The sequence below is a fragment of the Drosophila mauritiana genome, chromosome 2L (assembly GCF_004382145.1).
Source record: "Drosophila mauritiana strain mau12 chromosome 2L, ASM438214v1, whole genome shotgun sequence".
In the NCBI taxonomy this organism is placed as follows: domain Eukaryota; kingdom Metazoa; phylum Arthropoda; class Insecta; order Diptera; family Drosophilidae; genus Drosophila; species Drosophila mauritiana.
Window position 1 is genome coordinate 491,980 of NC_046667.1, and position 27,643 is coordinate 519,622.

The 27,643-nt window shown below is 44.6% G+C and overlaps 3 protein-coding genes across 4 annotated transcripts in view; 2 read left to right on the top strand and 1 right to left on the bottom strand.

The window, feature by feature from the left end:
* Nucleotides 1-491: 491 nt before the first annotated feature.
* LOC117150459 (mediator of RNA polymerase II transcription subunit 15) lies at nucleotides 492-3,637 on the top strand. The gene is made up of 7 exons (XM_033317352.1): nucleotides 492-638; nucleotides 693-1,464; nucleotides 1,524-2,235; nucleotides 2,497-2,639; nucleotides 2,694-3,312; nucleotides 3,379-3,478; nucleotides 3,537-3,637. The coding sequence occupies exons 1-5, from the start codon at nucleotides 586-588 to the stop codon at nucleotides 3,261-3,263; spliced, it is 2,250 nt and encodes a 749-aa protein (XP_033173243.1). The 5' UTR covers nucleotides 492-585; the 3' UTR covers nucleotides 3,264-3,312; nucleotides 3,379-3,478; nucleotides 3,537-3,637.
* A 73-nt stretch (nucleotides 3,638-3,710) lies between these two features.
* Nucleotides 3,711-27,643, top strand: part of LOC117150458 (zinc finger protein ush) — a 63,789-nt gene continuing 39,856 nt past the window's right edge. Inside the window, exons 1-2 of one of the 2 annotated variants that reach the window (XM_033317349.1) lie at nucleotides 3,713-3,794; nucleotides 16,967-18,778. In XM_033317349.1, coding sequence (XP_033173240.1) covers nucleotides 18,736-18,778 — 43 coding nt within the window. In that variant the 5' untranslated portion in view covers nucleotides 3,713-3,794; nucleotides 16,967-18,735. Of the gene's footprint in view, nucleotides 3,795-16,966; nucleotides 18,779-27,643 lie in introns of both variants that reach the window. The other variant, XM_033317351.1, reaches the window with a different exon arrangement.
* Nucleotides 3,926-7,171, bottom strand: LOC117150460 (Krueppel-like factor 11). The gene is made up of 2 exons (XM_033317354.1): nucleotides 6,894-7,171; nucleotides 3,926-5,674 (listed from the first exon to the last, which is right to left on the bottom strand). The coding sequence occupies exons 1-2, from the start codon at nucleotides 6,960-6,962 to the stop codon at nucleotides 4,457-4,459; spliced, it is 1,287 nt and encodes a 428-aa protein (XP_033173245.1). The 5' UTR covers nucleotides 6,963-7,171; the 3' UTR covers nucleotides 3,926-4,456.

The following is a 27,643-nucleotide window of genomic DNA, read 5'->3' on the forward strand; positions in this document are numbered from 1 at the left end:
GTGACCTCAAACCCGTATTTTTTAATGCACTCCGATTTCTTCCTGTCCAGACATATCTGTGATATTTTTAAAGAATGCCCGCGTAAATGCTAAGAACCAAAGCAATCAAGGGGTGCTAATTGAACTTGCTTCGTGCTATGTTTACCGTTAACTAAATAACCGATGGTTAACCAGACTGCCAAAAATATGACCTTAAAATAAAGTTCTATTCACTATATATTTTAATATATTTGTTTTAATATTTTATGAAAATTATATAGTAATTTCTTCAGAAGTATTGGGACAATGTCACATTTCTTATTGGAGTTATTTTCATTTGCTAGATAAATTGGTTATTTTAAAATCAAAAGTGTTTTAAATATCCATTTAATATTTCTGGTCAATGGAATTAAAATACATATTCAAAAGACCGTTACAGGAAATATTACATTCTGTTAAATAACATCGAGATTTCAGAGAGCCTTCTGACATTTAGGCAGTTTCCTGAAACGGTCACACTGTGCTCAGAGAAGAAGAATGCATTTGTGTGGAAATCGAGATTAAGTTAATTTAAGTGTCAAAAAATACGCTTCACTGTTTACCAATATGACCGAGGACTGGCAGAGTCAAAAGTTTCGTCAGAATGTCATCTCCAAAATGTAATTTCGAAAGATTTCTGCGATTTCCATGTTGAAACTTCTGTTTTTTTGCAGCCACGACTTGTTGCCACCGAATGCGCAGGACCAGACTAAAAATGCCGGCGTTATGGAGAACCACATATTTCGAAAGTCGCGTACCAAGGACGAGTATTTAGGTCTGGTAGCCAAGCTCTTTATGCATTATAAAGACATGTCACGAAAGTCCCAGCAACAGCAGCAGCAGCAACAACAGCAGGGTGGCCCGCCCCCAAATGCAGAAATGGGCGGGGGGCAGAATATGATGCAAGATCCACTGAACGCACTTCAGAATCTTGCTAGTCAAGGAAATCGCAATCCCCAGATGATGCCCATGGGCGCCGGAGGAGGAGCGCCAGTGCCCGGTGGCCCCGGAACTGCCTCTAACTTGCTACAATCCCTGAATCAGCAGCGCCCTGGACAGCAGCAAATGCAGCCCATGCCCAATATCCGTGGCCAAATGCCCATGGGTGCCGGAGGATCTGGTGCCCAGCAGATGATGCAGGTTCAACAGATGCAGCAAGGTGGGAATGCCCCCGGAGTGATGAACGTAATGGGCGCCGGCGGCGGCCAAAATCAGGGCCAGATTGTCGGTAATCCCGGGCAGCAGATGGGCGTGGGCGTTGGCATGCCCAACCAAATGGTAGGACCGGGACCGAACAGTGGACCCGCCGTCGGCGGAGCTGGTGGAGCAAATGCTGCTCCAGGAGCAGGCGGACCCGGGCCAAATCAGATGCAGGGCGGACCAATGAACGTAAATGCCATGCAACAGATGCCTCCCATGCAGCAGATTCAGCAAAACCAATTGGGGGCAAGTACTATCATTGCTGACTGTGATAAATTAATTATATCTATCGTTCCTTTCTTTAGATGGGCATGAATCCCATGATGCGGATGGGCCAAGGCAACGGAATGGGCGGACCCCAAGGAATGCCCGGCCAGGGTATGCAGGGAATGCCACAGGGACCACACAATGTAGTTGGCGGACCTGCGGGTCAGCAACAAGTGGGTGGAGCAGGCTTGCCCCCTAACGCTGTGCAACAGGGAGGAATGAACCCCATGGGCGGTATGGGTGTGAACATGCCACCGAATTTGCAGCAAAAGCCAAATATGCCCATGAGCCAGGCGGGTCAAATGTTTCCCGGTAATCGAGGCGGTGTGGGAGTGGGTGGCCAGCAGCCGGGACAGCCCTTCATGCGATCCAGTCCCTCTCCAGCAGATGCTCAGCAATTGCAGCAACAGGCGCAGCTTCAGCAAATGCAACAACAGCAGCAACAGCTGGTGGTGGGCAATCAGACGCCAACACAGCAACCTCCGACTCCGCAGATGCCCACGCCCAATATGATTCCTAGTCCGGCACTGGTTCCCCAGTCCAGTCCGCAGATGATGCAGATGCAGAATTCGCAGCGCAATATTCGCCAGCAGTCTCCAAGTGCCTCGATCAACACTCCTGGCCAGGTTACTGGTAACAGTCCATTTAATCCCCAGGAGGAGGCATTGTACCGCGAGAAATACAAGCAGCTGACCAAGTACATTGATCCTTTGAAGCGGATGCTTGCCAAGATCAGTAACGACGGCACCAGTAAGTAGTTGATAACCTCACGTTTCGTTTTTTGCGTATCGTTTCTGCCTACTGATAAAAAGAGATAAGAATTAACAATTTAACTGGGTAGCTTATTCACTATTATTATTATTTTTATTTCTTTTGAAAAACAAAAGTGGCTTAACCGTGAAAATTGCGAAAATGTATAAATTTCCTAGTAGTATTTTATATTTTCTATAGTATTTATTCTCGAAGTACATATATGTGTATCGTAAAATTAATACTATTGTTTTTTAATAGATGTGGAGAAGATGACAAAGATGAGTAAGTTGTTGGAGATTCTCTGCAATCCTACACAGCGCGTGCCGCTTGAGACTTTACTGAAGTGTGAAAAAGCGCTTGAGAAGATGGATCTCATCTCCTATTCCGGCCAGCAGTTTGGTGTAAGTATATCTACCTGCAACAGGCACTTTTATTATATTCTTCGTTATACCTAGAAATCCTCGAATCCTTTGCTGGAGGTTATAAATACAACGCTGCAAAGTCCTGTAGCAAATCACACACTGTATCGCACATTCCGACCCACTTTGGAGCTGCTCTTTGGTACGGATATAACAGCTCCAGTGCCCGCGAAGCGACCTCGGGTGGAGGAAAAGTCCACGTCTTTTGAGCAGGAAGTGCCGCATGTGCTTCAAGGCGAAATTGCTAGGCTCGATACCAAGTTTAAAGTGAAATTGGACACTACGTCACAGATAAACAACAAGACCATTCGCTTGATTTGTTGCCTGGATGACAAACGATTGCCCAGTGTTCCGCCAGTAAGTGTGAGTGTGCCGGAGGAATATCCGTGGCAGGCTCCGGACTGCTCCTTGGCGGAACAGGAGTATTCAGCCACCCCTTTCCTGCAGACGGTGCAACAAGCTCTCATCGCACGCATCTCGAAGTTGCCCAAGAACTACTCGCTCTCACATTTGTTGGACACCTGGGAGATGGCCGTGCGACAGGCGTGTTCTCCCCAATCGAAACCCAGAGCAGTCTGTGAACTTTCCACTTTGCTGGGAGTTTAGCCCAACTATTTGGTTAAATTCAACTAAAAATCTAAATGTTAAGCTAAAAGTGCGTAAGATCCGAGAGCTTATTAATTATTTATTTAAAAAACTCTAATTTATATTTTTATTTTAGATATATTTGTATATTTGTTGGAAGTTTTACCTAACTATCCGGCCTAATCAACTATAAACATTTATTCTATTTACTCTTAGCAAAAAGTGTGGGAAGTTTAGTAAGTTTATATCTTGTTTACTTTTAAATCCATTTTCAAACTTTTAATTTCATTTTAGATGCCCAAAATGTGCCCCTCTCTTTTGGGTAAATACATTTTAACATATAAGACCAATGGCTTTTATAGCTAAAATAAAATAAAACCAATTATTTCAAAGAATATTGAGCTGCAGCGCTTTGAAACATCCTTTTCTATACACAACACACACTCATCCACTCATCAAGCAAAAAACATTCCACACTCAAGACTTATTTCAATACCAAATTGGGGCTACATACATTGCAAATTGTATCATTCGGATGAGATTTTAAAAAAGGTAAGCGTAAACTATATGAAATGGGGCTTGTAGTTATTATAATTTTAAAAAAATTACCTGTGTTTTGATAGATGCCTGCCCAATTACGTTTTCCTCCCAATTCATACAATCACTTTAGTTTTCTTTGGAAAATATGTATATTTTCATTTGTTGAGATTGGAATCATGTGATGATCCATTATTCTATTTGTTTTCATTTTCTTTTTTCACATTTAGCAATAAATACAATTGTGTGTGTTTTAGCTTAAGAGAATTACACCGACAACTATGGTACAATAGAAAAGAGTTAAGAAAACTTAAATATCACAGATTTTGGACGCCGAATGCGTCTCCTTATAATATGTACAAACACTAGGGATATTCAGAATATTAATCTGAAGAAGATCGCGTAGATAAGAAGTGTGCTGTGTGCTCCTGGAAAGAAGTGGCATCTATCCGATTAGGGTATTGCGTATTGAATTTGAAGTTGATATATGCACAAAACGGTGACAAGATCTAGCTCCTAACTAAGCTTAAGTCTACACCAGCTAGATGAGAGGGAGAAGGCATTTCGAATTTGACTCAGATGTAAATTTGATTTGCAATTTGGTGGGAATTCATCTCTGTTTAGCTGGCGATACTGTGGGGCTGAGATTGGTTCTGGTGCTGCTCGCATTGCTCTTCTCATCGCTGCACTTGAAGCAGGGTTCCGCCGAAGGTGAAACTGCTGGCCTGCTGCTGTAGCCTCAGCAGATCTTGGGCGCTGTAGACTTGCAAGCTGGCGGAGGTGATGGGCGAGGAACTAGCGCTGGAGCCCGCCGGTGCTATCGCTCGCAAATGGAGCGAGGCATCGCAGAGTGAAGCCGCTACCGAGGCTGAAGTGTTGTTGTTGGTCAGGGAGACATGTCGGTTTACTCCGTTCGCCTTGTCCTTGTTGTGCCGTTTGACGTGCTTCGACAGGTGATCGCTTCTCATGAATTTCTTCTGGCAGACGCTGCACTGGAACTTCTTTTCGCCGGTGTGGGTCCGTTTGTGTCGGGACAACTCATCGGAACGGGAGAATCGTTTGTCACAGTTCTCCCACTTGCAGATAAAGGGTCGCTCGCCGGTGTGAACCCTCTGGTGGGCTTTCAGATGACTGCTTTTGAAGTAATTCTTGCCGCAATCGGGAAAACTGCACTCGTAGATGCGACTTCTGGTGGCAGCCGCCTGAGCGGCCGTAATTCTGGTTGTTAGTTTCTCCTCGGACATTGTAGACGTTTTGGGTATGGGTGTGGGGCTCTGTTGGGCGGCTACTGTGCTGAGCAGGATAAGTTGGCTGGCAGGCGAAGCTACTGGGCTAACATAGATCGGTGTCAGAATAGGTTTGATTTCCTCCTCCTTTATGCATTCCGCTGGAGAAGGTGGCGCTACAAGCTTCGCAACTGGTGTCTCGGGTGTTTGAACTGGGGGTAGTGCCACTTCTGCAGCACGCTTTCTGTTCATTTTGAACTTGAGATTGCGCCACACATTGGCCTCTGGATAGTCGTCCTCCACAGTGGGTGGTACAGAACTTGTACTTGTGTTTGTGTTGGAAGAGGAACTGCAGCAGGAGGTGGAACTAGATGAGTTCTCGTCTTGGCTACTAGAAGAGACAGCGCCAGAACTGTTGACCCGCATGATGACGCTAACTCTTTCCGCTTTGTGATCATCGTCCAGCTTCTGATCCGGCGGCGGTGTCATGCTCATAGCAGGCTGTTCCAAACGGGGTTTCTTGTTGGGAACCGCTATTTCGGGAGCCTCGTCTTCCGTGTCCGAGGGATTGGGTGTAATAATCCCTCCATTTTTCTGACTCTTTTGGGCCACCAGCTTGAGCTTGGCCTTCAGCAGGTTCTCGTTCACCTGTTGCTCGTCCTTGGCGACCTGGAAAAGGTAAAGAACAAGTTCAGGGTTAGTCAGAGTTCGTTAACATTGTCGAGTTCAGGTTCTGAGGAGTGCATTCACATTTACATTCCCATTCACTTTTCGCTGACCAGCATTGACCCACAATAACTTTTCCTCGCAATTCGCTAATTACGCCGGCGGCTGACAAGGCCGTTCACCGTTAACCTTCACACACCCTGCAACACCCCGCCCAACCCCCAGGTTCAATACTCTTTCGAAAGGCCAAGGGGGCATTGATTTTGGGGGTTTTTGAACTCTTTTAAAGACCGTTTGGGTTGACAGAATATTACTCATTAACTGTTGCTTCCATATGTGCTTTAAATTATAAACGTATGTAAATGTAAAAGGTGAATACTGCATTGATGACCACATAAAAGACTCCTGACAGAAACATAAAATTTCTTAAAATTTTAAAAACAGTTCTTAATGTCGAATTTTCAAATTTCACTACTTAGTTTTTAAAAATTAAGACCTGAGCAACTGTTGCGTTTTTGACGCATATTCTAGAACCTATTGATGTGGCCTATATCATTTAAAAATTGCGCCTGAAAGCATGCAAGAAAAATGCAGCCACACCACCAATATTATTATGACGTGCCTCAGGTATTATGGTGAAGGCGAATGCGAGGGGTGTATTATGACTCGTGCGAAGACGTCGAAATCTTTTTATGGGCTCGGCACGTTGCGCTCTAATGTGCGACAGTGTTTGTTTGTTTCTTTCTTGGCCAGATAAAAACGAGCCAGAAATCTGACATGGTTTTATGGGTTGGGGCTTGGCCTGTTTGCCTAGCTTTTGGCTAGGCCCTCTCTTTCCTCTCACTCCACACTCCAACACTCACACTCCACCGCTCGCCCACAGTTGCCAATTGGCAACTCACCTTCTCTCTCTTGCTTTTCTGTTGTTTTTTCCTAGTGGTGCCAAGTCCAATGTTCAGCTGCGGCCTCTCGCTCGCACTCACACATCACTCGCTGTGCATGCGGTGTTCACGTGAAAGCGTGCTGGCTGCGTGATCGCATGGCTGTGTGCGAGTGCGAGCGGGACGGGGCACTTTGTTTTTAGAAACGCGGCAAGTGGAAGCGAGAGCGAGCTAAGTACGATTCCGTTTGATTTTCCGCTGCCTTGAATGCACTATCCCCACTCAATAAGCACTAATTACACTAGTGCACACTGCATATATCCACTTTGTAGGTCACTTACGTTTTCCAACTTGTTTTCCCTCAGAGGGGGCGTTGCGGGTGGTGAAGGTAGCAAGGTATCCATGTCCATTGCACTTTCAAATTTCAGTTGCACTCTCTTTTCTTATTAAAGAGTCTGTGTTTGTTTGTTTGTTTTGCTCCGGGGCTTATCACTTGGTTTAATCTCAGTTTGTGTGGATTTTTGCACTTTAGTTAACTTTGCACTGTCGCTTTCGAGTGCCGATTGCCGTTTTGGAGCGAAGGCGAACCGTTGCGTTCAGAATTCAAGAGACGAATGAAAAAGGCAAAGCCATTCAGCTCCCAGCAGAGCTGTCGCCGCCGACGCCGCTGCCGGCAGAGGCTGTGCAAGTGTGAGTGAGTGGAGCCGCCGACGACGTAATCACTTGGAAACGGGCAAGTGTGTGTGAGCGGGCCATCGTCATCGGCAATGGAGCAACCAGTGCAATGTAACCCGGACGAACATCAGCCAGCAACGTGGGCAGCACCTCCTCGGGCTCCTCTCTCTCGGGCGCAAAAAAGAAAAAGGTCAGGTCTCCTGCTCACTCACCTCTCAGCAGCCCACGTGCACCGAACGAAATAGCCCGTAAAGAATGAAATCTCTGTAAACTCAATTTTAAACTGCGATGTTGGTTGGCAATAAGTTAAAAGAGATTCAGGTGAACCCAATTCGTTTTTGGAAAACTCTCCAAAAGTGTATGCTTTTTACATGTTTCTTTTTTTTCCCGGGAAGACCCAAAAAATCACCGAAGTGATTTCTTTCTGTGCAGGACACAGACACACAGCCAGTAGGAGAGAGGCCCGCAGAGCACGTAATCAACGCATGGACGTCATCAGCTGTTCACTGCGGTGTCTTGTGTTTGGTGCGAGAGAGAACGGGGCAGCAGAGGAGGAGCTGGGGAGCGTATGGGGCTCCATGGGCTGTCTATTCATGGGCTGTGCATGCCCCAGCCGCGTGCACAGCGCACACCAACCGACACACTCACAGACACACCCCAAAGCCGTGACTGAGTAGCTGACGTAGTTGTTGCCACGGAAGTCTGTGAATAATCGGCTGAAAAAAATACTTTAAAACTGGCTCAAAACCTGGCAGACGCCCCTCAAGCTGAAATCTAGACTTGGCCGCATATATTTGCATTAACTTTGGAAGTCTGACTTTAAGCAGACGGGGATTTCATTAATAAACGAAAGGCATAGTGCGAAAGCAGGAGAGTGTGGGAGCTCAACAGTTGACGGGGAGCATTGCCAGGCCCGAGAAACGGGAAGATAACAAAGATGAGTCACGAAAAGCTGGCATTTCAAGATTCCCTTATTCACCAGTGGCATGTAACTCAATTAAGTCGTCAATTGATTACATTCGTTTCGTTTGAAAACCCTCCTAGGACACGGGTAAATTCTACCTGGCAATGCTCGCGTTTCGCCTGTAACAGTTTTCAAAGCAAAAAGGGGCTCGTGCACAGAGCACACACACCAAAGAGCGAGCGCCAGAAACAGCTGTGGTTATTGGCGCTCTCTTGCGCAACAACAACGAATAACTAGCACGCCATACCTCACACCAGACTTGTGGGGCGACTGTTCACGCCGTGTAGGGTATTCAGGGGTAGCATGGGAGGAGCTAGATTAGATGTAAATCTCTGAGAAGTTTTAGTTTTATTTTTCCTCACATTCCCTTCTATATTTGTCATTATTAGTAAATTTATGTCCTACTCCATCCAACTCCTGCTGCTATATCGCCGCTTTTAGAGGGTATGCCCAAGTGGACCCCTCGGAAAATAACCTTCTTACTGGCTAAACAGCTCGCCTGCGTGTTTTGTGGTGTGCGTGAGTGTCTGTGTGGGTCCGTCTGGTATCACGCGTTGACCTCATGATGTTCACGTGAACATTTGTTGATACTTTGCCTGAGCGGACGAGTGAGTGAGTGCGAGTGAGACGAGGCGAAAATGCCAGCAGTCTGTGGCGTGCCTATCTGTGCGCTTGTGTGCGTGTGGGGGTTTGCAGTACTTGCGTTTTTGTTTTTGTCTTTGCTTCGTGTTTGTTATTGGAATCGGAATTCGTGTGTAAATTTTGCGCGGAACTTGAAGCGATGGCCTCCACTCTCTCGCGAATGTGGGCGTGTAAATGGGCCGATATACCGTTAACGCACCCCTCTCAATTGCGCCCCAAACTGCGGCGCAGTTGAGGTCCCCCACCGGCCATCTCCTCCACTCCCCGCAAATCCATCAAGCGGGAATTCGTGTGCATTGCGGAGGCTGAACACAATCAGCGGCCGCAGGTTAGATCTAAAAATAGACGTATATCTTGGCTCCCCGGCGGGTTCAAGTTCAGTTCCCTTGACTTGCATTCGCCCACGGAGCTCCCACGCCCACCCACTCAATCTGGGATGGCGAAATCCGGACTCGCAGAACTCACGTGTGCCCACGCACATTCTCGGAAACGCACGTAGGCCGCTGACTACTGGAAAAAACTGAGTGTCAGAATTGCACAACAGAATTGCTGTATTACATATATTTTTTTAGTTTTTTTAATTCATTGCTTATTTCTTAGTACTATATTCTATACTATACTGAAAACTAAAAATAACTCTTTGATTTGATTTCGAAACTTGTTCTTATAACACAAAAGCAAGCAAAATACCCTTTTGTTCGGTGTGCCAAAGGCCGACTTAGATATACAATGTACATATAACTCTTCGTATTTCGCAGAGCGAGTTTGCGCATTGACGTAACTCTCTTCTGGCATCTGGCATTACGTAGCAGACTCGTTGGCTCGGTGACGTCACACCCACGCTGGCTCTTTGCTCCTGTTGCGCGTCAAAGGTCACAGCATAATAAGCGTGACGTTGGCGTGAGCTTCTGCCGGGTTCAAGGCCTCCTACGCTCCTTATTTCTTATTAACGAGGAGAGTAGTCGCATCCAGAATAAAGCCACAGGCGCAAGCAGACAACTTTCCGTCGGGGGAGTTGGTCGAAATGTCAATCACAGGTGGACCCTGACGTCAGAGGGCCTCGAAAAAGAACCCTGCTTATTGATGTTATTCATATATCCATTCAATCATGTACTCAACGAGTGGCACACAGTCTGACCAAAAGTCATGAGGAACTGGTCTATAATTCGGCACGGCAACAACGTCAAATGCGACGCCCATTTTCCTAGTTTCCCTCGATTCCCATTCACAAACATTTCCCACACAGTTTCTGTTTGCTGGCCTCTGCTTGCACGCGGGCGTGGACGACGCTCCAACATCGTCCGAAAAAAGCGCCAAGATCGTCAAAACTCTCCATGACGTCATGAGCCCAACTCGTGACTCCAAGTGCAGACTTCGTTAGCTTCTTGGTTTCATATTTTCATATTGCCTACCCGCCTTTGTCAGAAGGCGAAAGAATCAGAAATTTCCACTTAGCATATATGTAAACATGTTTACAAACAAGAAGATTTTCCCCAATTGAACAGATTATGGGGGGTTCTTCGAATTGGTCCAACTAGTTTCGTGGAAACATGCTAATCAATGGAATGGGAATTTCCCCTTGTATTGTAATTGTCAAGTCTACAATATTTAAAGAAAGTATATTGTAGATTTTCATTTCTTTCTCATATTTCACGCGCAACCTTCTTATAGGTCTGCAATGTGGGGATCTTGGGTAATAATATACATATGCCAAATATCAAAATATTTATCTTTGTTATAAAGACTCACATGACTAACTCGAGACTCAAATCTAAATTGAGACTTTTATTTTAATGAGAGATTCCCGATCTCTTCTTTCAACATTGCTCAGGAAAAGAAGCAAAATCATTTAATTAGAAGTGCAATATGTTTCTAAAGATTTGATTATGAACCCTATGATATCTTTTTGGTACACTAATGATGTCTGATCTCGAGATATACATACATATGTATAAAAACTGCCCTTATAGAAGATTTTCTATAACTAGCCCCCATCCTTCCGGCCCTTGCCACCCACTTATCACGGGTCTTAATCCCCCATATAAAATGATGCACTTGCTCTCCCCAAGTCGATTTTTCTCTCTGCCTACGTGCCCACCGACGCGTTGCTCCAAAGTTGGAAGCTAAGTCGGAACAGAATGGAACGGAACGCGGAGAACCGGCGTCTACGAATCTTCGGAGCAAGGCTAAGAGGGCTCTACTATGAGCACCATGTTAACAGAGCAAGGGAAGGGGCGTAGACGACCTTCAGTCGGGATTGCGGTCTTACCAATGGAAATTTACGATGCTGCGAAGGTGCGCCCTGGTCAATGCTTAATGCGTTTTCTCTGGCTGCCCCTTTTCTGCCTCGCACCTCTCGCATTTATTCTCATACGATTTCCCGTTCTGGCTGCCGGTAAAAATCGACCTTGGCCCAGTTCCTATAGCTGCCAAATGTTCGTATGAACTTGAAAGTTGTTGTCCCTGGAACGCAAAACGAAATTGGATGTGAATGGCAGAACATAGCATCGTAGGGATATAGACGTCCCTGAACCGGTTCAGGTGAACGCCTTAATGGCAACGAAGTTCATCTCATCATCAGTCAGTTGTGCGCTTGAAATAAACAACGTCGTCAATAAGTAGGAAAAATAGTATAGTATATGGGACAAACAGAAGCAAGTATGAGTGTTCCGTTCTCCGACTCAGGGATACCCGGTTTATAGAACCTCCCTGGTGCAAGAGTTCTTTATTTAACTTGCGTTAGTAAATACTAACTAATATGGATAATAGGCATTATCATTTATTCGGCAGATGTATGTATATACGTCATGTGTTCTGCTACGCTAACATTCTCATATTTCAAATCTTTACCTTTGACCTTAAAATCTTCACAAGATTGTCTGTATAAAAAACATGATACATAGTCGCGAAGTAATCGTAGCTACTTTTTAAGTAGTCTGCCAGTTGCCTTTAGTTATCTGTGTTACTAAGAGATACAGATCGAGATGCCCTCTCATAGGCACACTTCACACCCTTCTCATCTCACTCTCGATAAACAGGTGTCTATATCGACAAACACTCGCACAAGCTCAGTATCCCCTTGGTCCCCACGAGTACCGCGTATGAATATATGGCACAAACATAAATAAATCTAGAGTAAGCGCGCTTGAGGGCGCGGGCAGGGAGGCCGCTGATAGACCCGTTTTTTGTATGCCGCCGCCGACGTAGATTCCAATTCCAATTCCGATGTTGACGAGGTCGCTGGGGCGTCTGATTGGGGCCACGTGAAGTCAACGTGAACAGTGCGCGAAGAATAATAATAATTGCGTTATTCACAAAACGCCGGAATGGGCGGTATGGGCGGAATGGGCGGACATCTCCCCCGGACAGCAGTCGTCCATTTTTGGATCAACCCTACATCGGGGGTTGGGTTCGGGCTCGGTTCGAACTGATAAGGCCGCGCGACTGATAAGCAAGATTCCCAGCTGGCCACCGCATGGGCAGTCTTTATGTCCGCCTCTATTTCCCTCCGTCCACTTGTCCGTTAGTCTGTCCGTCGGTTTGACTCGTCCGCTAGTCAGTCACAACATGACCAAGAGGCGTGTCTCTTATCAGCGTAGGGGGGTTCTTATCAATTTCCGAAGAGTAGAGCGGTTGGTACTCGCTTCCCATGCGGCGTCAATGGGGGTTTATCAATATGGTAGGGGCTGGACTGAACTCTCGGGGATGGGAACGCGATGGGGGATCGTAAATGCAGGTGATTCGGTTCGTCATCTGCATGGCTGATCTTGAACTAGATTTCTGAATGAAACAAATTAATTTAGCAACCTGGATTGGGGTTATCTGGGTGGGGTTTCATTCAGCTTAATTATGACTTCCGGTGAAGGGCAGACATTTGTTATATTTTATGCAGCCAACTTATACGATGGGTAAATAGCTGTGTCATAACATACTTTTCATAGGTACAGTTGCAAAAAGAGCTTCTGTTCTTCTTCTTTTTCAAAAGTTGAAACAAAAGTATGAAAATCCATCTCAAATCCACCGATGATCTATCGGAATTACGCAATCAGGTGTGTTCATCTCATTACATTTCATGTATACATCTCACACCACTTCCGATTTTGTTTATCAAACTCATTGCCATTCGTCGGCAACGTGACCATTGGAATCGGAATGGGAATCGGGCGCGGATCGAGTGTGAATCGGTTGCGAATCGGTTGGTGTGTTTATCTAAACCCGTGCCGTGACGTAGCAGACCTTGTTTATGGGGTGTTGGTGGCTCCACGCTTGTTTTGCTTTTGCGTTTTGCGCACTGGAAAGTGGGCGGGGAGGGGCATGGGGCGTTGATAGGCGACGAACCCGCGATTAATGGATTGCCCTTGACGGGTGGGGTCCGTAAACCCTTTCGCAATGACTGTAGAAGGAGGCTCGCTGCTCGCGGCAGACAAACAATGGAAATTGCCCAAGTGCTCTCAGTCCCTCAATGCGACTGTCTCTTTCGTCGTCGAAGCTTTCTTCCTCTTTCATTTCTGCAATTTATTACTGCGGCATACTGGTATTTCTGTTGATTTTGCCGCCTTATTGACATTGTTGCGTTTGTTGGCTTAAGTGGGCGCGTTTGTGGCTGTGAATGGCGGCTGGCCGGCGACGGGGGAGCGACTTCTCAGTCTGCCCGCTTATCTCCGGCGATTGCAGACAGCCACGCATTGATTGTATGGCATGGCCCTTATGTTTTCGAAATCACAGGGTATTTATAGTGTTTACCCCAAGAGTTGTTTAGTGCGTGCAGTTATTTTTCTCAAAATAATACATCCCCTGTGTTGTAGTGAACTGGAATTTTCCCTAATTTACAGATTGGCTGATCCCATACTCAAGAATTTCCCCCCAACGATGAATAGTCATGAAGGAGAGGCGTGCACAGCGCTTTGAGTATTTAGCACATTTTCTACTGCCCTGCCCTGCTTCTGCTGTTTTTTTCGATTTTTGTTGGCTAATCGAAGCACGAGCGCAAAAAGTGTATTTTGTTGCTGCTCTGTGCTTGCCCACATTTCATGTATTTTTAGCAAGCCGACGCGTTTCAAATAATCAAAAGCAAGGCGCTTCGAAATCGAAGCTGTGGCTATGGAGAAAGAAGTGGCACCGCGGCACCTGAGGACCAAAGAAATAATTAACATATTTTTGCAAATTGGCCATCGTGTGGCCGGGCCATAAATCGAAGCTGCGAGGAATCGGGTGATCGCATCGAAACACTCGAAACGGGGCACGAGTTGTACATTACTCGATTTTAATTTTCTGCCGGGGCTTTTGCACTTTGCAAGGACAACGACGGAAGTGAACATCAAAACATGAGCGAGTCGCAGCTACAAATTGCATTTAAGGTCAGCGAGCAAATTCACAATGCGTTGAACCAAGCCCAGTCAGAAAAAAATCAAATAAAATTGGAGGCAGTTCGCTGACGATGACTGTGCTGGAGTGCAAAGTAGGCAGACACTCGCCACAATAAGGCCAAAATCGAGTTAACAAATTAATAATGGTCAAATCGAAGGGAATAAGTTCTTAGAAGGGCATTGAAAATCAGATGCTCAGATCAACTACTTAAACTCATGTTGGGCGGGTTTGACCTTTGCAATGACTACCCGTGTCACTCGTTTTCTCTCCCCCTCTATCTCTCTCTTTCTCTCGTTGTGAGGCTGTCTCCCTCTTTATGGTTCACCTAGTATAGTATAGTGGTGGCTTCGATCGTCAATCGGTGCGAAAAGTGTGTACATGCGTAAGGCGAATGATCGATGTGCAGAAGGTGAAGGTGACTCCAAAGGTGACCCTGAATAAGCGAAGGAGGCGCAAAGTTCGCCAAAATCCGACTTACGAGTTCCACTTGTGGGTGAAGTACCGAAATACCACAGTAATCGGCTGAGTAATCGGCGGCATGAGCCATTTGAGCCCGAGCACATCACACACATGTATGTATTTCATCATCTTCCTCCTCTGTCTGGTCAAGCAACTTCGGTTCGAATTGCTATAAATAGAAATGGCCAATTCGCGTCCGACTTGAGATAAGCGCCCCAGCGAGGGCGAAGTCATCATCCGGGAAAGTGGATCAGGGAAAACACTCGTCCATGGGGAACGGGCAGCTGTTCTGAGGTTTGGAATGCCCAATACTACAAAAATCTAGGTCGATCTATGCTCTGATCGTATGCATATGTTACTGGGAATTTAATTGATTACATATGGTTATATTAATATAATGCCTGTCTTAATTAGTTAGGTGCTTATTAATACCCACCTATATTTAAACGCATCCATGGTCATTTGAAATGGCGGATTATATTCGACATTACGTATACGCAGTATGGGACGAACCTACCGCAATGGCAGCCCCCAATTAGCAGAGACTATTTGGCGGGAGGGAGAGCCACCGAGAGTGCGAGAGAGAGAGTGGGATTCCTATTGCATTCGGTGCTACTATAAATACCCATCGTACCCCCAAATATCCAAGGAAAGGGGCGGGTCAGCGAATCAGACTTTGATCGAATGCAGCATTTTGCATTTTGTGGGCGTCGTCGACGGCTGTGTGTATAACGGCAAATGACCAAAACAAAGAAGCTTTTTAACAAAAATAAGTGAATAATTTTATCTCCGCTTGGAAAACAGTTTGTTTGGCTTTTTAGCTCGCTTATGCGACGGACTTGCCAAATTTCATCAGCTGTTTTAATTTATGCAAGGAGCCCAGCAGCGCTGATCTTGGGCCTGGCAGTGGATCGGATCAGCATCGGAAAAAGTGAGAAGAGAAGTGGGCCGAAGAGAGATTCGTTCGTCGGAAGAGAGTGCAAGAGAACAGCAAGGCTAATGGAAAACGCCCTGCACATGAAAAAGCAGTATTCTTTCTTTGAAGCAAGCTAAAAAAACAAGAAAAAACGTCTATGAACACTTTTATTTGCAAAACGTGACGTTTATCCCACTTTTCAGGTTGACATCGCAATGTTCTTGACGAAATGAAACTTAAGCGGTTGACCTTGGAGTATTTAAATAATTTCAAAATACATTTCCCATTTTGGGTTTTACAGCAGCTAGTGATTAGATTGCAAACAGTTACTCGAATGTCGATTGAAGTTCAGTGAACCAAAGTCCAAAAATGTATAACAGAAGTAACACTGCTTTGAGTCGAAAATATTAAATAGCCAACTTTACTTTTCACTATTTGCTGGCTCAGTGTATTGACCCCCATTTCCCATGGCGTCCATAAATTAGTGCGTTCAGGGTAAGGTCGCCTCGTCCAGGGTTGGAACGTGTCGTTTCCGATCGGATGCCGGCGGATCATCGGATCATTGCACTCGGCGCGAACACGCAAGGTAACTGCACCTTGGGTCAATGATATTAGCTTCCCCCGTCAAAAATTTCGGCAGATATTCGGTTAACTTTGTGTTTTGTTTTATTATTTCGCGGCTGTCATTTCCATTTCCATTTCAGTCACGGGCATGGCCTTGCCGCCAGAAGTTGCTTGACCTGGAAGTTGCTCACCTCACCTCGTATAGGCCCCTGCTCCCAATCTCGCAACATCCTCATCAGGCCTCCAGGCGAGTGTATTGCACTATGATTGCAGGGGAGGCTGACTCGGTTAAGGATTGTATTGAGCATGGTAAGCGGGATTTTTGAGGGTTTTGTACTGGCGCTGAAATACATTCGGTGAAACACTACGACCCATTGGGCATATACGCAGCTGATTGATTTGGCATCGATGTTACGGACAAAGAAGCAGCTCGCTCATTATAGTAGGCATGACTTCAAGCTAAGGCGACTGGGATTCCCCCGAATATTAGTTATGGCTGCTTGGCATTTTTTCCGGCGCCCCTCTAACAAGATCTTCGTTTTCAACTGAAATGAAGGCTATTTTTTAATAGCGCCGTATTTAGAAAGTGTTTCGCAACCTATGGTCGTCTTTCTGTATTCATTTGGTATGAAGACGCATACGCACACATTCGATATTTCTGGCACATTTTTAAGAATTTGAATGTGTTTTCATACATTAATCGAGCTCTGGAATCCACTGTCGTATCCTTGAGTTTATATTATCTACAGAGTACTACCAACCTCGATCATTGTTGATGTTGCAAACGCATACTTGCACTAACTTTTGTTGATTCCATTTATTTATAGGTTTTTTGGGTGACTGCCGAATTGCATTGAGAACAGACCAAAAGCGATCAGGGATAGCCTAAAAATCCAACGACAAAGTGTAATGAACGTTCCGAAGGTCAACGGTGCGTATACTTCATTAGCGATTAGCGAAGGGCGGCGATTAAAAAATGGGTAAGAAACGGAGCGAAAGGAGACCGCAAATGACCCAAGGCAGAGGGCGGGGAAGGTGGAAACCTCGTGGAGGTCCCGTGGCTAATCGACTCGGCCATATGTTAGCGCGGATTACGGGTCGCTAACTGGTTTATGATATTTATTGCCATGCATCCCCATTTGCATGCCCTGCCCTTAGACCACCACACCCACCCCCTCCAACTGCGGGATTGTCCCGCAGGAAGCTTTTCATTTCCGCTGCTGTCCGAATTTTTAAAATCTATGAGTGTCCAATGCAAAGCAGGAGGAATTTCCATTAAAATCATGCAATAGGTGCAAATTACAAGACAAAAAGGTGAGCGAACAGAGGGAAGCAAAATGAAGAAATTATGCAAAAAAGAAACGGAAGTGCAGCTAAATAAAATGCTGACAGTGGTTGTTCACACAGGAAATAGAATTCTGTGGACGATGTCGTAATTGCTTACATTTATTTTTGACAATAAGAACTATTGTGAATCGTGGTTAAAATAAGAACACTATTTACCAGGCTTTTGAATTGGCGCCTTTCGGGGGCGCCATCTATACGGAAAGCCCAAAAGTATGCCTTGCAAGAGGTATGAAAGCGCCAGCTAGTGGCCTAAAGTGAAATCTTTTCATTTTTCTCATAAATGCGTTTTGCGTTTTTAACACTAATGCCTATTGCCAGCTGCTGAAGTCAAAAAGTGAAAAAAAGGAAGAGGGAAGAAAATAAAAAAATCTAGTGCATAAAGGCAAAGTGAACGAATAGTTTTCAGTTTGTGGGTAGCAACAATTAGTAGATGCCAGAATAAAGAAGAAGAGAACAGAAATAGGCTTTGAAATTCCAACAAGAATATGGTAAATACCGATGCAAAAGTGTTCAAAGGAAAGAGAAGGAAGGATGGCGAGAAAAGTGTGAAAACGTGCGTAAAGGTTTCGGCGTTTTTGTTTTGATTCTTATCAGACTGTGAAGCAGACGCGAAAGCATGCGGAGCGATGAAAAACCGAGTACAAAACAAAATGGAAATAAATGCGCGCGCTCTAATAAGATTGCGCGCTCTCTTCCTCTCTCTCTCTTTCGAGCTCTCTTTGTCCAACTGGAGAGCTTTCGTGTCGGTTTCGGATTCGCTTTGCGTTTCATTCGTGAGCGAGCGCTTGCTTCGAACGGACGTCTTTAAGAACGCCCTCGCATGCCACGCCCCCTTCGAGAGGCTTTTGGTAAAGAAATACGCGACTGCATATTAATTGCAATATCAAGAGCAAAACACTGATCAGATATTGATGGGATTCGAGATCGAGCTGGAGATTACTGTCCGCTGCATTCCAATCGGAATATTCCACTTCCATTCCGTTCATAAAACGCGCGCGTTTTTCGTCGCGCCGATCGTTAGAAATTCATTAAGGCTTGTTAATCGCCGCCAATAATACAAATAATACAAGTAATCGCATTGATTGCCCATAATTGATACTCGCCGTGTGTGTGAGAGTGAGTGCCTGTGTGTGAGTGCGATCGCATCCGCCGGTAAATGTCCGCGAAAAGGAACACGAATCTGGATCTTCCGCAGACTTGATGCCGACGTAGCTGAAGATATACCTCCGGTCCAGCAGCTGGACTCGAAATGTCACGACGCAAACAGTCCAACCCGAAGCCGTTGAATAAAGGTGAGTTACAATTTTAGTTTTATCAAGTCGGGGTTTGTTCGACGACCTTCTTTTTATAGCACCTGTGTTGTTATCTGCAACCATTACTTTGCCTCAGCGAACAAATGCACTTTTGTAAATTACACTTTGTCATTACAAAGCTATCTCTTAACTCTCCACTAATCACGATCGCTTTTCCCATCTGACCGCGAGCTGACCCATTCAATTTCGCTGGCTTGCTCAGCAGCTCTCGTTTTTGGACAGCAAAACATGCGGCCGAACACACAGCAAACACAGAAATCCAAGAAATTGATTAACTATGCCAAGACAAAGCAGCCAACAAAAAATGAAAACGAAACGAGTGAGAACGATAAAGCCAAGATTTTGCAACTGCATGAAACCCGATATTAAAATGATTTATTTGAGCATTGATAACGTCCAACGATCGTTGTCACCAGCGGGAGAGATAGAAGTGGAATTAGTTTCCCACTTGATTAGCATTATATCATGTGGTTCGGGATTTACAGAATACTGTAGGTTTTCAAAAACGTATTTAAACCGCACGGATCTTGTAAAATGAAAGGGTGCTCGAAAAGTAGCCAACTTTTGTTGCTCATTTAAATGAAATTTCTTTGTCGTCTCGTTATCGATGTCGATACCTGTTGTACGTGCAGCTGACACACCTTATAAGCAGTGTAGGGGAAGCGCGAAGAGAGAGGAGAGAAGAGAGAGTGTTACGAAGCGCGGAGAGTGTCAACTAATTACATTTCGCTGTTTGCCATTTGATATATTTATGGCCCGAACCATTTGACACCCAATGAATGCATTTCGGAATCGAAATCGATAAAACGTGCCGGACCTGCGACACTGGACACCCCGACCACCTGAACTCACCTCAGTTTCCGCCCCCCGAAGTCCGCCCGGTTTGTTGCTTATCCATTTTGCCATTTTGGCCTCCTTATCGCTTTTGCTGCTTCTGCTCGAAGCACGTTTCCCGACTGGCTGACTCTGCTCCACCCAACACCCATCTGAACGTAGCCCCCAGAACCCATTTCCATCCCGTCCGATCCCACATCCAACAAATACCCAACGAGTGATATCAGGTCGAGTCATGCAGTGGGACTTCCACAGTAAGCCGCCATCTATATCTCGAGACACTCTCTATATAGATCAAAAAATGATTGAAGAACGTTTGATTCAATTAGTTAGCATTTATTCAAACTGTATATTGAGTCATTAATAGTTCTAGAACTGTCTTTAATTTCGATAGAAATTATATTCCAAAAACCCATCCCGAAGCATTAGGCTTATAGTCTTACCTATTTATAGCTCACAAATAAGTGGATAAGGAAATGTATTACTTTTTAAGAAACGTTTTGAAACAATCTACGCTGGAATAGTTATCAAGAACTATTAAGCTGAAAACTGAAAACTATTTATAAAGTTCTATTTCAATGCTGTTTGTATATTTTAATAGTTTTCAAGACCCATTAGAGACACGACTTTTAGCTGTTTAAAGGGTAATAAGGTACGGATAACGAGAAACTTTACCATTTGCGTTGCGATAATTTAGGGTATTTTTTATCAGTGCAGCTGTTGTTGATGTCTGTATAGTTTTTGTTGTTGCACCTGCACTATCAGTGGGTTATCCCTGGGTAGCTATACACCCCCCCATCCACTGGCACCCCTAACATTTCTGCTTTGCATATTTATCTCTTGCGCACTTGCCTCACTTCGGTCCCGTTGTTTTCTATGGCTCAGTGGGCGTTGGGAGTTGGTTTTTGAAGGCGAGAAAAAACTCAAAGCGCAACTCGATAAAGTTTTATCACAATTGCAGCAGCAGTGCCAGCCACAACAACAACAGCAAATAACATTAACTTGCGTAGCTTTTGTTGGAGGTTCTCCAAAGGTTGTTATTGTTGCCTTTACATAAGCTTCAATAACTGCCAGTTGGATCGAAGCGCATAGTCTCTAGCCCGAAGTGTAGGAATCGTGATGACAACGCCCTCGGGTTCGTTTTCGAAATACCCTTTAAATGGGTGTAAGTCGTTGTGCTGTTGATATTGTTAAAAAATTGTATTGCAGGGCAGGGTATTTGAAATTGAACTAAGTTTCACCTGCTCTCGATTCCTATCTCACGCCTTTTAGGAGTTTCGAGACCTGAGGAAGTGCAGTGGCACATAGATAAGCGCCTTTGTGTCGTCTCATTCGTTTTTGTTTTTATAAATTTTAATTACGCTTATCACTAATTTTATGTTAATGGCCAGCTGTTGGTTTGTAGCTTGCTGGATGTTCGCTTGTCTGCTGAAGTCTGGTTGTCGGTTATTCGGCTTATTCACATAAGTAGCTATCCCCATGCGGGTGACAATTTAGGCAACAGCCAAGTCGAACTAGAGTTTGAGTCGATTTGAAGCGGGTTTGGGCTAGTGAGAAAATGTATTACAAAGTTCAGAGAAGTTTAGCCCCAATTCAGTGGCGCTCCTTTTCATATCGAAAATGGAAGCGTTAAGAGGGCTCATTATAGAGGGTATCTATGCAGCGGATCTGAGTTCGAGCGATAAGGGAAGCAAGCTAACTGCGTATGGCAATTGCAGCTTGCATTCGAATAGCTGCAGTTGCAGCCGCGATAAGAGCCGGGGCTCAGGTTGCAAGCGAAGGCCCCTCGGGCCCCCTCCGTTCATAGTTGCCCCTCTACAATAGCACGCCCCTGTGGCTGCTCTGTCCATTTCAATTGGAAAAGATAATCTCGAGCTTTGGCCATTTTGACATTGTATTTTAATAATTGCGATAAGCGTCTCCCTCTGACACACTCTCTTTGTCTCTGTTTTGTTGATTTGCTGGAAATCGGACCAGGAAATATCACCAGATAAAAAGCAGCAACAATAAGCCAATAGCAACAAAAACAAAAGCATTAACAAGCATTACAAATTACAAAATGTTGTTTTTCACTTTGTTGCATTTTATTATCGTTGTTTTTGGCCAGCACATTTGCATATCAAGTGAGGCGAATGAATATGGTTGCTGATGTGATATAGGGGTGAGGGATTAGCCAGGGGAGTAACTTGACGATCGAATTAGTCACCCAGCGAAATTCAGATTGCCGATATATATATATATATATTTATTGCATTTTTTGCGGCGTTTGTGTTTTTGCTCTTATCACACGAGAAGGAAAACTTAAAAAGTGATTAATGAATTGAGTAAAATCAGTAAAAAAAAAAAAAGTCCGATAAACTTCTAAAGGAATGAACTTGCTTATACGAATCGTAGAATATCGTGCCCAATATAATCAATATTAAAATCAAACTAATTTGACAAAGGCATATATTGAATCGAAACAACAATGTTTAGCCAACAGGCGAGTGACTCCACTAATAGATTTTGAATCATTTAAGTTTAGCATGATCCATTCATTTCCGTTTTCCGCAAACAAAATGGCTCATCCTCAGCGGAAATTAGCTATCCAATTGAGTCAGAAGTGGAATTAACGTTAAAAGGAAATACGATAATATTTCTTCGAATCGTGCAAATAGATCGTATCACATAAAAATGAGTGCATGTTCAAGTATTTGATATTAAATATACTATTTTTTTATCCTTTTAAGAAATATTCTTGTTAAACGCTGATGTATCATTTGTTGAAATGATGAAGAGGGAAATATGAAATCTTGATTGGTATTCCTTAGTTGACTAATCACCTGCGATAGTGGAACCACAACAATTCGACCTATTTTCCCCCCTGTATATCCTCCACTCGTTGGCTTACTTCGGATTTAATCGTTAAATGCAATCGAAATAAGTTTGAAACCTGATGCCCGGTCTCCGATAATAGTTTGTAGTCATTTTCCAAACATTCCCTTCGTAAAATCAAATCAAACAAACCAGACGGCAAAACGACAAAATAAAGCTAAAAATCGCTTAAAACAGCTGTCGATTGTAGCTGTTGTTGTGGACTTTACGATGTTGTTGCTGCCGTGGTTGTATGATTTGTACAATGCTCCGGGCTCTGGTCGGTTGTTTTTTATCAGCTGATCTGATGGCAAGATTGTCGCGCTTTGCTTCAAAAATGAGAGAATGAACTCGCCCAACAACAACAATTGTTGTCGTGTGTTTTTCGTTTATAACAATTTGAAGAGATTTTCAGCTAAAGATAAGAATGTCAATGTGATGTGGTTTGTCGGATGCAGATACAGATCCCCAGCTATGAAAATATACACAGGGCCTGAAAAATGTATTGGTAGACACACGTAAAATTCTATAATATATGGCCAGTATCTGAATGATCGATCTCCACCGTTGAGTTGCGGATTTCCCTTCGGCCATGGCGCGATATCTGGCGGCCTAATTAAATTCCATTCGCCAGTCGTTCTTTGCATCCGATATCAGTTTCATTTTCGATTCGGAATCGGATCCAGTCTAAGCGACACGGATCGCATCCGATGAACCTGTAATCAATCGAGAGCCAGTCCGGATTCCGGCGGAGTGAATGAAAATTCACTGTCGCCGAGGGCGTTGATAGCGATTCATTTTGAATGCCATAACCATAAATCTCTGTCAGCGCCTCCTCGAAACTTCCCAATCTCGCCGATAGGCGATGGCTATCGCTAGCCGAAAATTAGAACTGATTTCTATATTCGTGCATGGGCAGTTCCAGAGCCAAAGGCAAGTGTTCCTTATCATCGCCCCACTAACCAGTCGACTGATCGGTCTAGTGTTCCTCGATCGACAGATAGACGACCCACCGATCTACATAAACAGAAGCATTAAAAGGAAGTCTATCTACCAAAATAATTCGGGGCCAAGTATTTATACACATAATTAAAGGTAAAAAAAATTGCAAAACTAAGCCTATTAACATTTTAAACCACTTTTCCTACGACGATTGTCCAAGTGAAGGCAATTTTTGCTCCTTTATATGTAATTTTAAACCCCAATAGAATTATAAACAAAACAGAATTCCCCTTAAATAGGAAATCACCACTCATAGAGCGAGACAGCAAAACAGGCAGAGAGAGATAGAGACACATTCAGGGAAATCAAGGCGACAAATCTCAGTTCAAATTTCGACATCTTATCTTTTTGCGTTCATCTAGCGGGTTTCCAATTTCGAGTGCTCCTAATGATGTGATGTTCTTGTGCGTTGTCAGCGATAATCGTTATCGTTATCGCTCCACAAGACGAATTCCGTCTAGTGTTGGCCCCTTGATTTCAACTTGAGATTTCCGTCGATTCGATTTTCAATTTCGAAAGGGAAACGTCGTGTGGAGATTACCATCATCATCAAACGTCTGACTACTCCTCCTTGTACTCCCCCTCCCCCCTCCGCACTCTTTGCACTCCTCCTGCTCGTCCACCCACTTAATTAGTTTCCATTCTGGTCTTTCCGCTCAAATACGCTTTTCGGCTTGGCCTTTCTTTATCAATCTTGGGAGCTGCGGTCTTATCTCGAAATAAAGTTCATGCCGAGGTCCTATTATCTATTCCCAGCGATCAGCGCAGCATTCGTTTAATTGACCAACAGAACTGACCCAGCCACGTCTGTCCGTCTGTCCGTCCGTCCGTCCGTCTGTCCATACATCCATCCATCGATCCTCTGCACTCGACTCCACCATCTCCCCGTGCGAATCTCCTCCAGCTCATGTGCATTCGTTCCTTGGCTGCCTTGCTCTTGTCGCTTTCATCTGCAATCTCTGATTAAGCCCAGGCCTCGCCTGCCCTGGGGCATTAGACCGCAAATCATCGCCACATATATAGGAGTACACATATGTACATACGGTTATATACGTTACCGTACAGTATGAGCGCTCTTTCATGGCGATTATCTGCTGGTGGCCGTTGCCAGTCAAAGTGCAGACCTTGAAAATTATTAAGCCAGTCGGCGAGATTGCGTACAGATTGCTAGATGAAGCTGGCTGCCAAAAATCTTTAAGCTAGTAGCAAAACTTTTGGAAGGGTATAACAGGGTTATTTTAATTTAACCTGTTATCATATCAAATTCTTTGATTTCTACCCGTAGTTACTGAAATAACTCCGGTCTTACTCTCTTCTTTGAACGGCTGCGATTGACGCTCGACTTGAACTTAAGTTCTGCTTATTTCAGCTCATCAATCAATTATTAATTACAAAGTGTACAGCTCAGCCTATCTAGGTCCCCGACTTCCCCCTCCTGTCCGCCTGGTGATAAATTGATTAAGTTTACACGTTCGTGGAGGAGAGAGATAGAGCGTGACATCTACTTCAGCTGGCATCGAAATCAAAACGAAATCGTATCGAAAATCTTATGCCACATACACACACGAAATTAGAGCCAGACAAACACGTTCACATGCCCGAAAAATTTCAAAATGAAAATTTAAGTGCTGCGATTAATTTGGCTTATCAGGAGCAACAACACGGACGCAGAAAAGCCACAACGAAACCCGAAACAAGTGCAATTAAAAGATTTTTAAGCAAACATTTGTCATTAGAGATAAGCACTCCAAAGATGGGCATGTGGGTCGGGGTATTGGGGCATTGGAATCGGAATCGCAAGGAGGGACACCTACGCATAAACCAAAATTCGGATGTCTCAATTCGAACCGGGGGCTGTGTGGTAGGAGGAGGAGGGAAGTTAGAGAGCAAACTAATTAGGCGATAAATGAAACATTGTCGTTTACAACACTGGCTACACTGAAGAAACTGGCAAAGGAGTTGTATAACAATGTTCCACTAAATCAAGTTCATTTTTATGGATAATACTTTGATGTGCGCCATTTAGGGTTGCTGTAATTTTAATTATTATATTGAATTGCCCACCTGCTCCCGAATTCTCTTGGCTACTTGCCCTCCCCTTGGGTATTTTCTGTTTGCGCAGCACAATCAAAAAGCGGACTAAATGGCAACGATGCCATCGATGGAATCGTTGGGCCAAAAGGCCGGCCAAACCAACAAGGCAACGTGCGGCAATCGATTAAAAATCCATAAAAATATATTTCTAGATTTTGTTTGCTGATCAAAACGAGGCAAACGCACTCTGTCTATGTGTAATTAAGATTGAAGGCGCAAGATGGGGGAGCGGGGCGCAAATGGGGGGCAATATGAAATCTATTTATGCCATTAGCTTTGCGCCGATCCCACGCCGCGATAGCCCCGAGCATTTGGAGCTCCTTCATGTCAGTCGGTGGCCATTTTGTTCGTTTATCTTTTGCGTGTTTTGGAGCCCAACCCAACACTTCCAGTACCCATGACTCTGAACTGAATCCAACAGAACTCTGGAAATTGATGCACTACAAAAAGCCGTGACAATTCCATGTTACTGCCCAATCAATCCATGTTCTTAAATTTTTCAACAACAATAACGTGCAGCCAATTTGTTTCTGTGTGGTTACTGCAAACAGAAATTTGAAATCAAAGATTAAAAACGAATCACTCATGTTACAGAGTGAGGGGCGAATATTGTTCACTCGATTCTTATCTGCTACCTCTGCCGAAAAGCTCATTTGAGCCTCGAGCAAGCCAATCCCGTCATCAGCCCAAAAAATCTCATTTGCTTGGGTTTGTCTCGATTCAATATCGCTGATGCGGGCTTCTCGCCAAGAATGCGCAGAATCCATAACAGCTTTAGTCAGCGATCTGGATTTCCAGCTCCGACTTGCAGAGCACTTTAAGCCTAATCACTTGAATGGCCCACAACTCGGTCCATCTGCAGATGCAGATGCAGCAAGGACTGGGGACTGGGCACTACAGCTGGGGGACGGGGGATGGGATGCAGCAGACAGGAGACATTTGCCGCCGCCAGTCTTATCTAAATGCCAGCCTCACAGTCTCGTCTTCCATTATGATAGTGCGATAGGGGGACACACGTGGACAGGAAAATATCTCCAAGAGCTATCGAATGCGTCGCCAATGTGGAGCCAATTGAGAGTCGAAATCCCAATTGAGGTTTGTGAGCGGGAAGAATGAGTGAGCAGGGAGGCATTGACTTCGCTATACCCTTTGACGCTCAGGACTAATGTTCAAGCAAACGATTTTTGATTTTAAAGAATCCTTAAAAGAATTTATAGGTACTTACTCATTTAAAAGTAGGCGAAGTATGAACCAAAATGTAACCACATTTATGACGAACATCTTTATGACACTTACTTGTGAATCTTATTGGATTATACTAAGCCAAAGAAGCATTCATTATAAACTTGTATTAGTCAGTTTTGGACTTACGTACTGATACCAGCGACCATTGTATATGGAAGTGTTAAGCGCGGTACCGCATCCCGAATGAACTGGGAACTGGCAGAAGTGTTGAGGAAGCATAATTTACATGGCAACAGGCGCCATTAGGAGCCGCACAGGTCTCACTTGGGACCGCAGATCTCGGGATCTCCGAGGAACTGTCCTGCCTTGAGAAACGGGTTTCCAGCTTGTGGCTGGAGCGAAATACCTGTTGCAAGAAGGCAGGCAACAACCTGCCGCTTGCAACTTGCAACTGGTCCGAGGGCTTGGCGCTGATGGATGCGTGTTTGTTTACAGCTTTGCTGTTTGTTCAGTTTAGCGTAATTGCCGCCGTGCGCAGCGGGGGGGTTGAGGCGGGGGCTGCCATGGCTGGCGGGGGTTAAATGAATGTTAACAACGTGTTCTGTCTGCTTTTCGTTCTGCCCTCTCGTTCTCGCCTCCTGGCCTTCTGGTCCTTTTAGCATTTAAAACATTTTAATTATGGGGCCACAAAATGCGTGGCTTATCCGCCGGTGTGTCTTGCGTCTGTGTTTCTTGAAAGGTGTCTCTCAGTCCGGGACACCCCATTGCCCGCTTCTTCCTCTCTTAAATGGCATTTAGATAAGGTCCTTTTGCACATCCCGCCCCTTCTGCGGAGGATTGTCCACTGGCCATCGATTTATGAGAATGTCGATAGCA

Coding starts and splice junctions, on each gene's coding strand:
- LOC117150459 (XM_033317352.1), top strand. CDS start 586: ATGACCGAGGACTGGCAGAGTCAAAAGTTTCGTCAGAATGTCATCTCC. Junction 1,465..1,523: donor TTCAGCAAAACCAATTGGGG/GCAAGTACTATC, acceptor TCCTTTCTTTAG/ATGGGCATGAATCCCATGAT. Junction 2,640..2,693: donor ATTCCGGCCAGCAGTTTGGT/GTAAGTATATCT, acceptor CGTTATACCTAG/AAATCCTCGAATCCTTTGCT.
- LOC117150460 (XM_033317354.1), bottom strand. CDS start 6,962: ATGGACATGGATACCTTGCTACCTTCACCACCCGCAACGCCCCCTCTG. Junction 5,675..6,893: donor GGGAAAACAAGTTGGAAAAC/GTAAGTGACCTA, acceptor TACCTTTTCCAG/GTCGCCAAGGACGAGCAACA.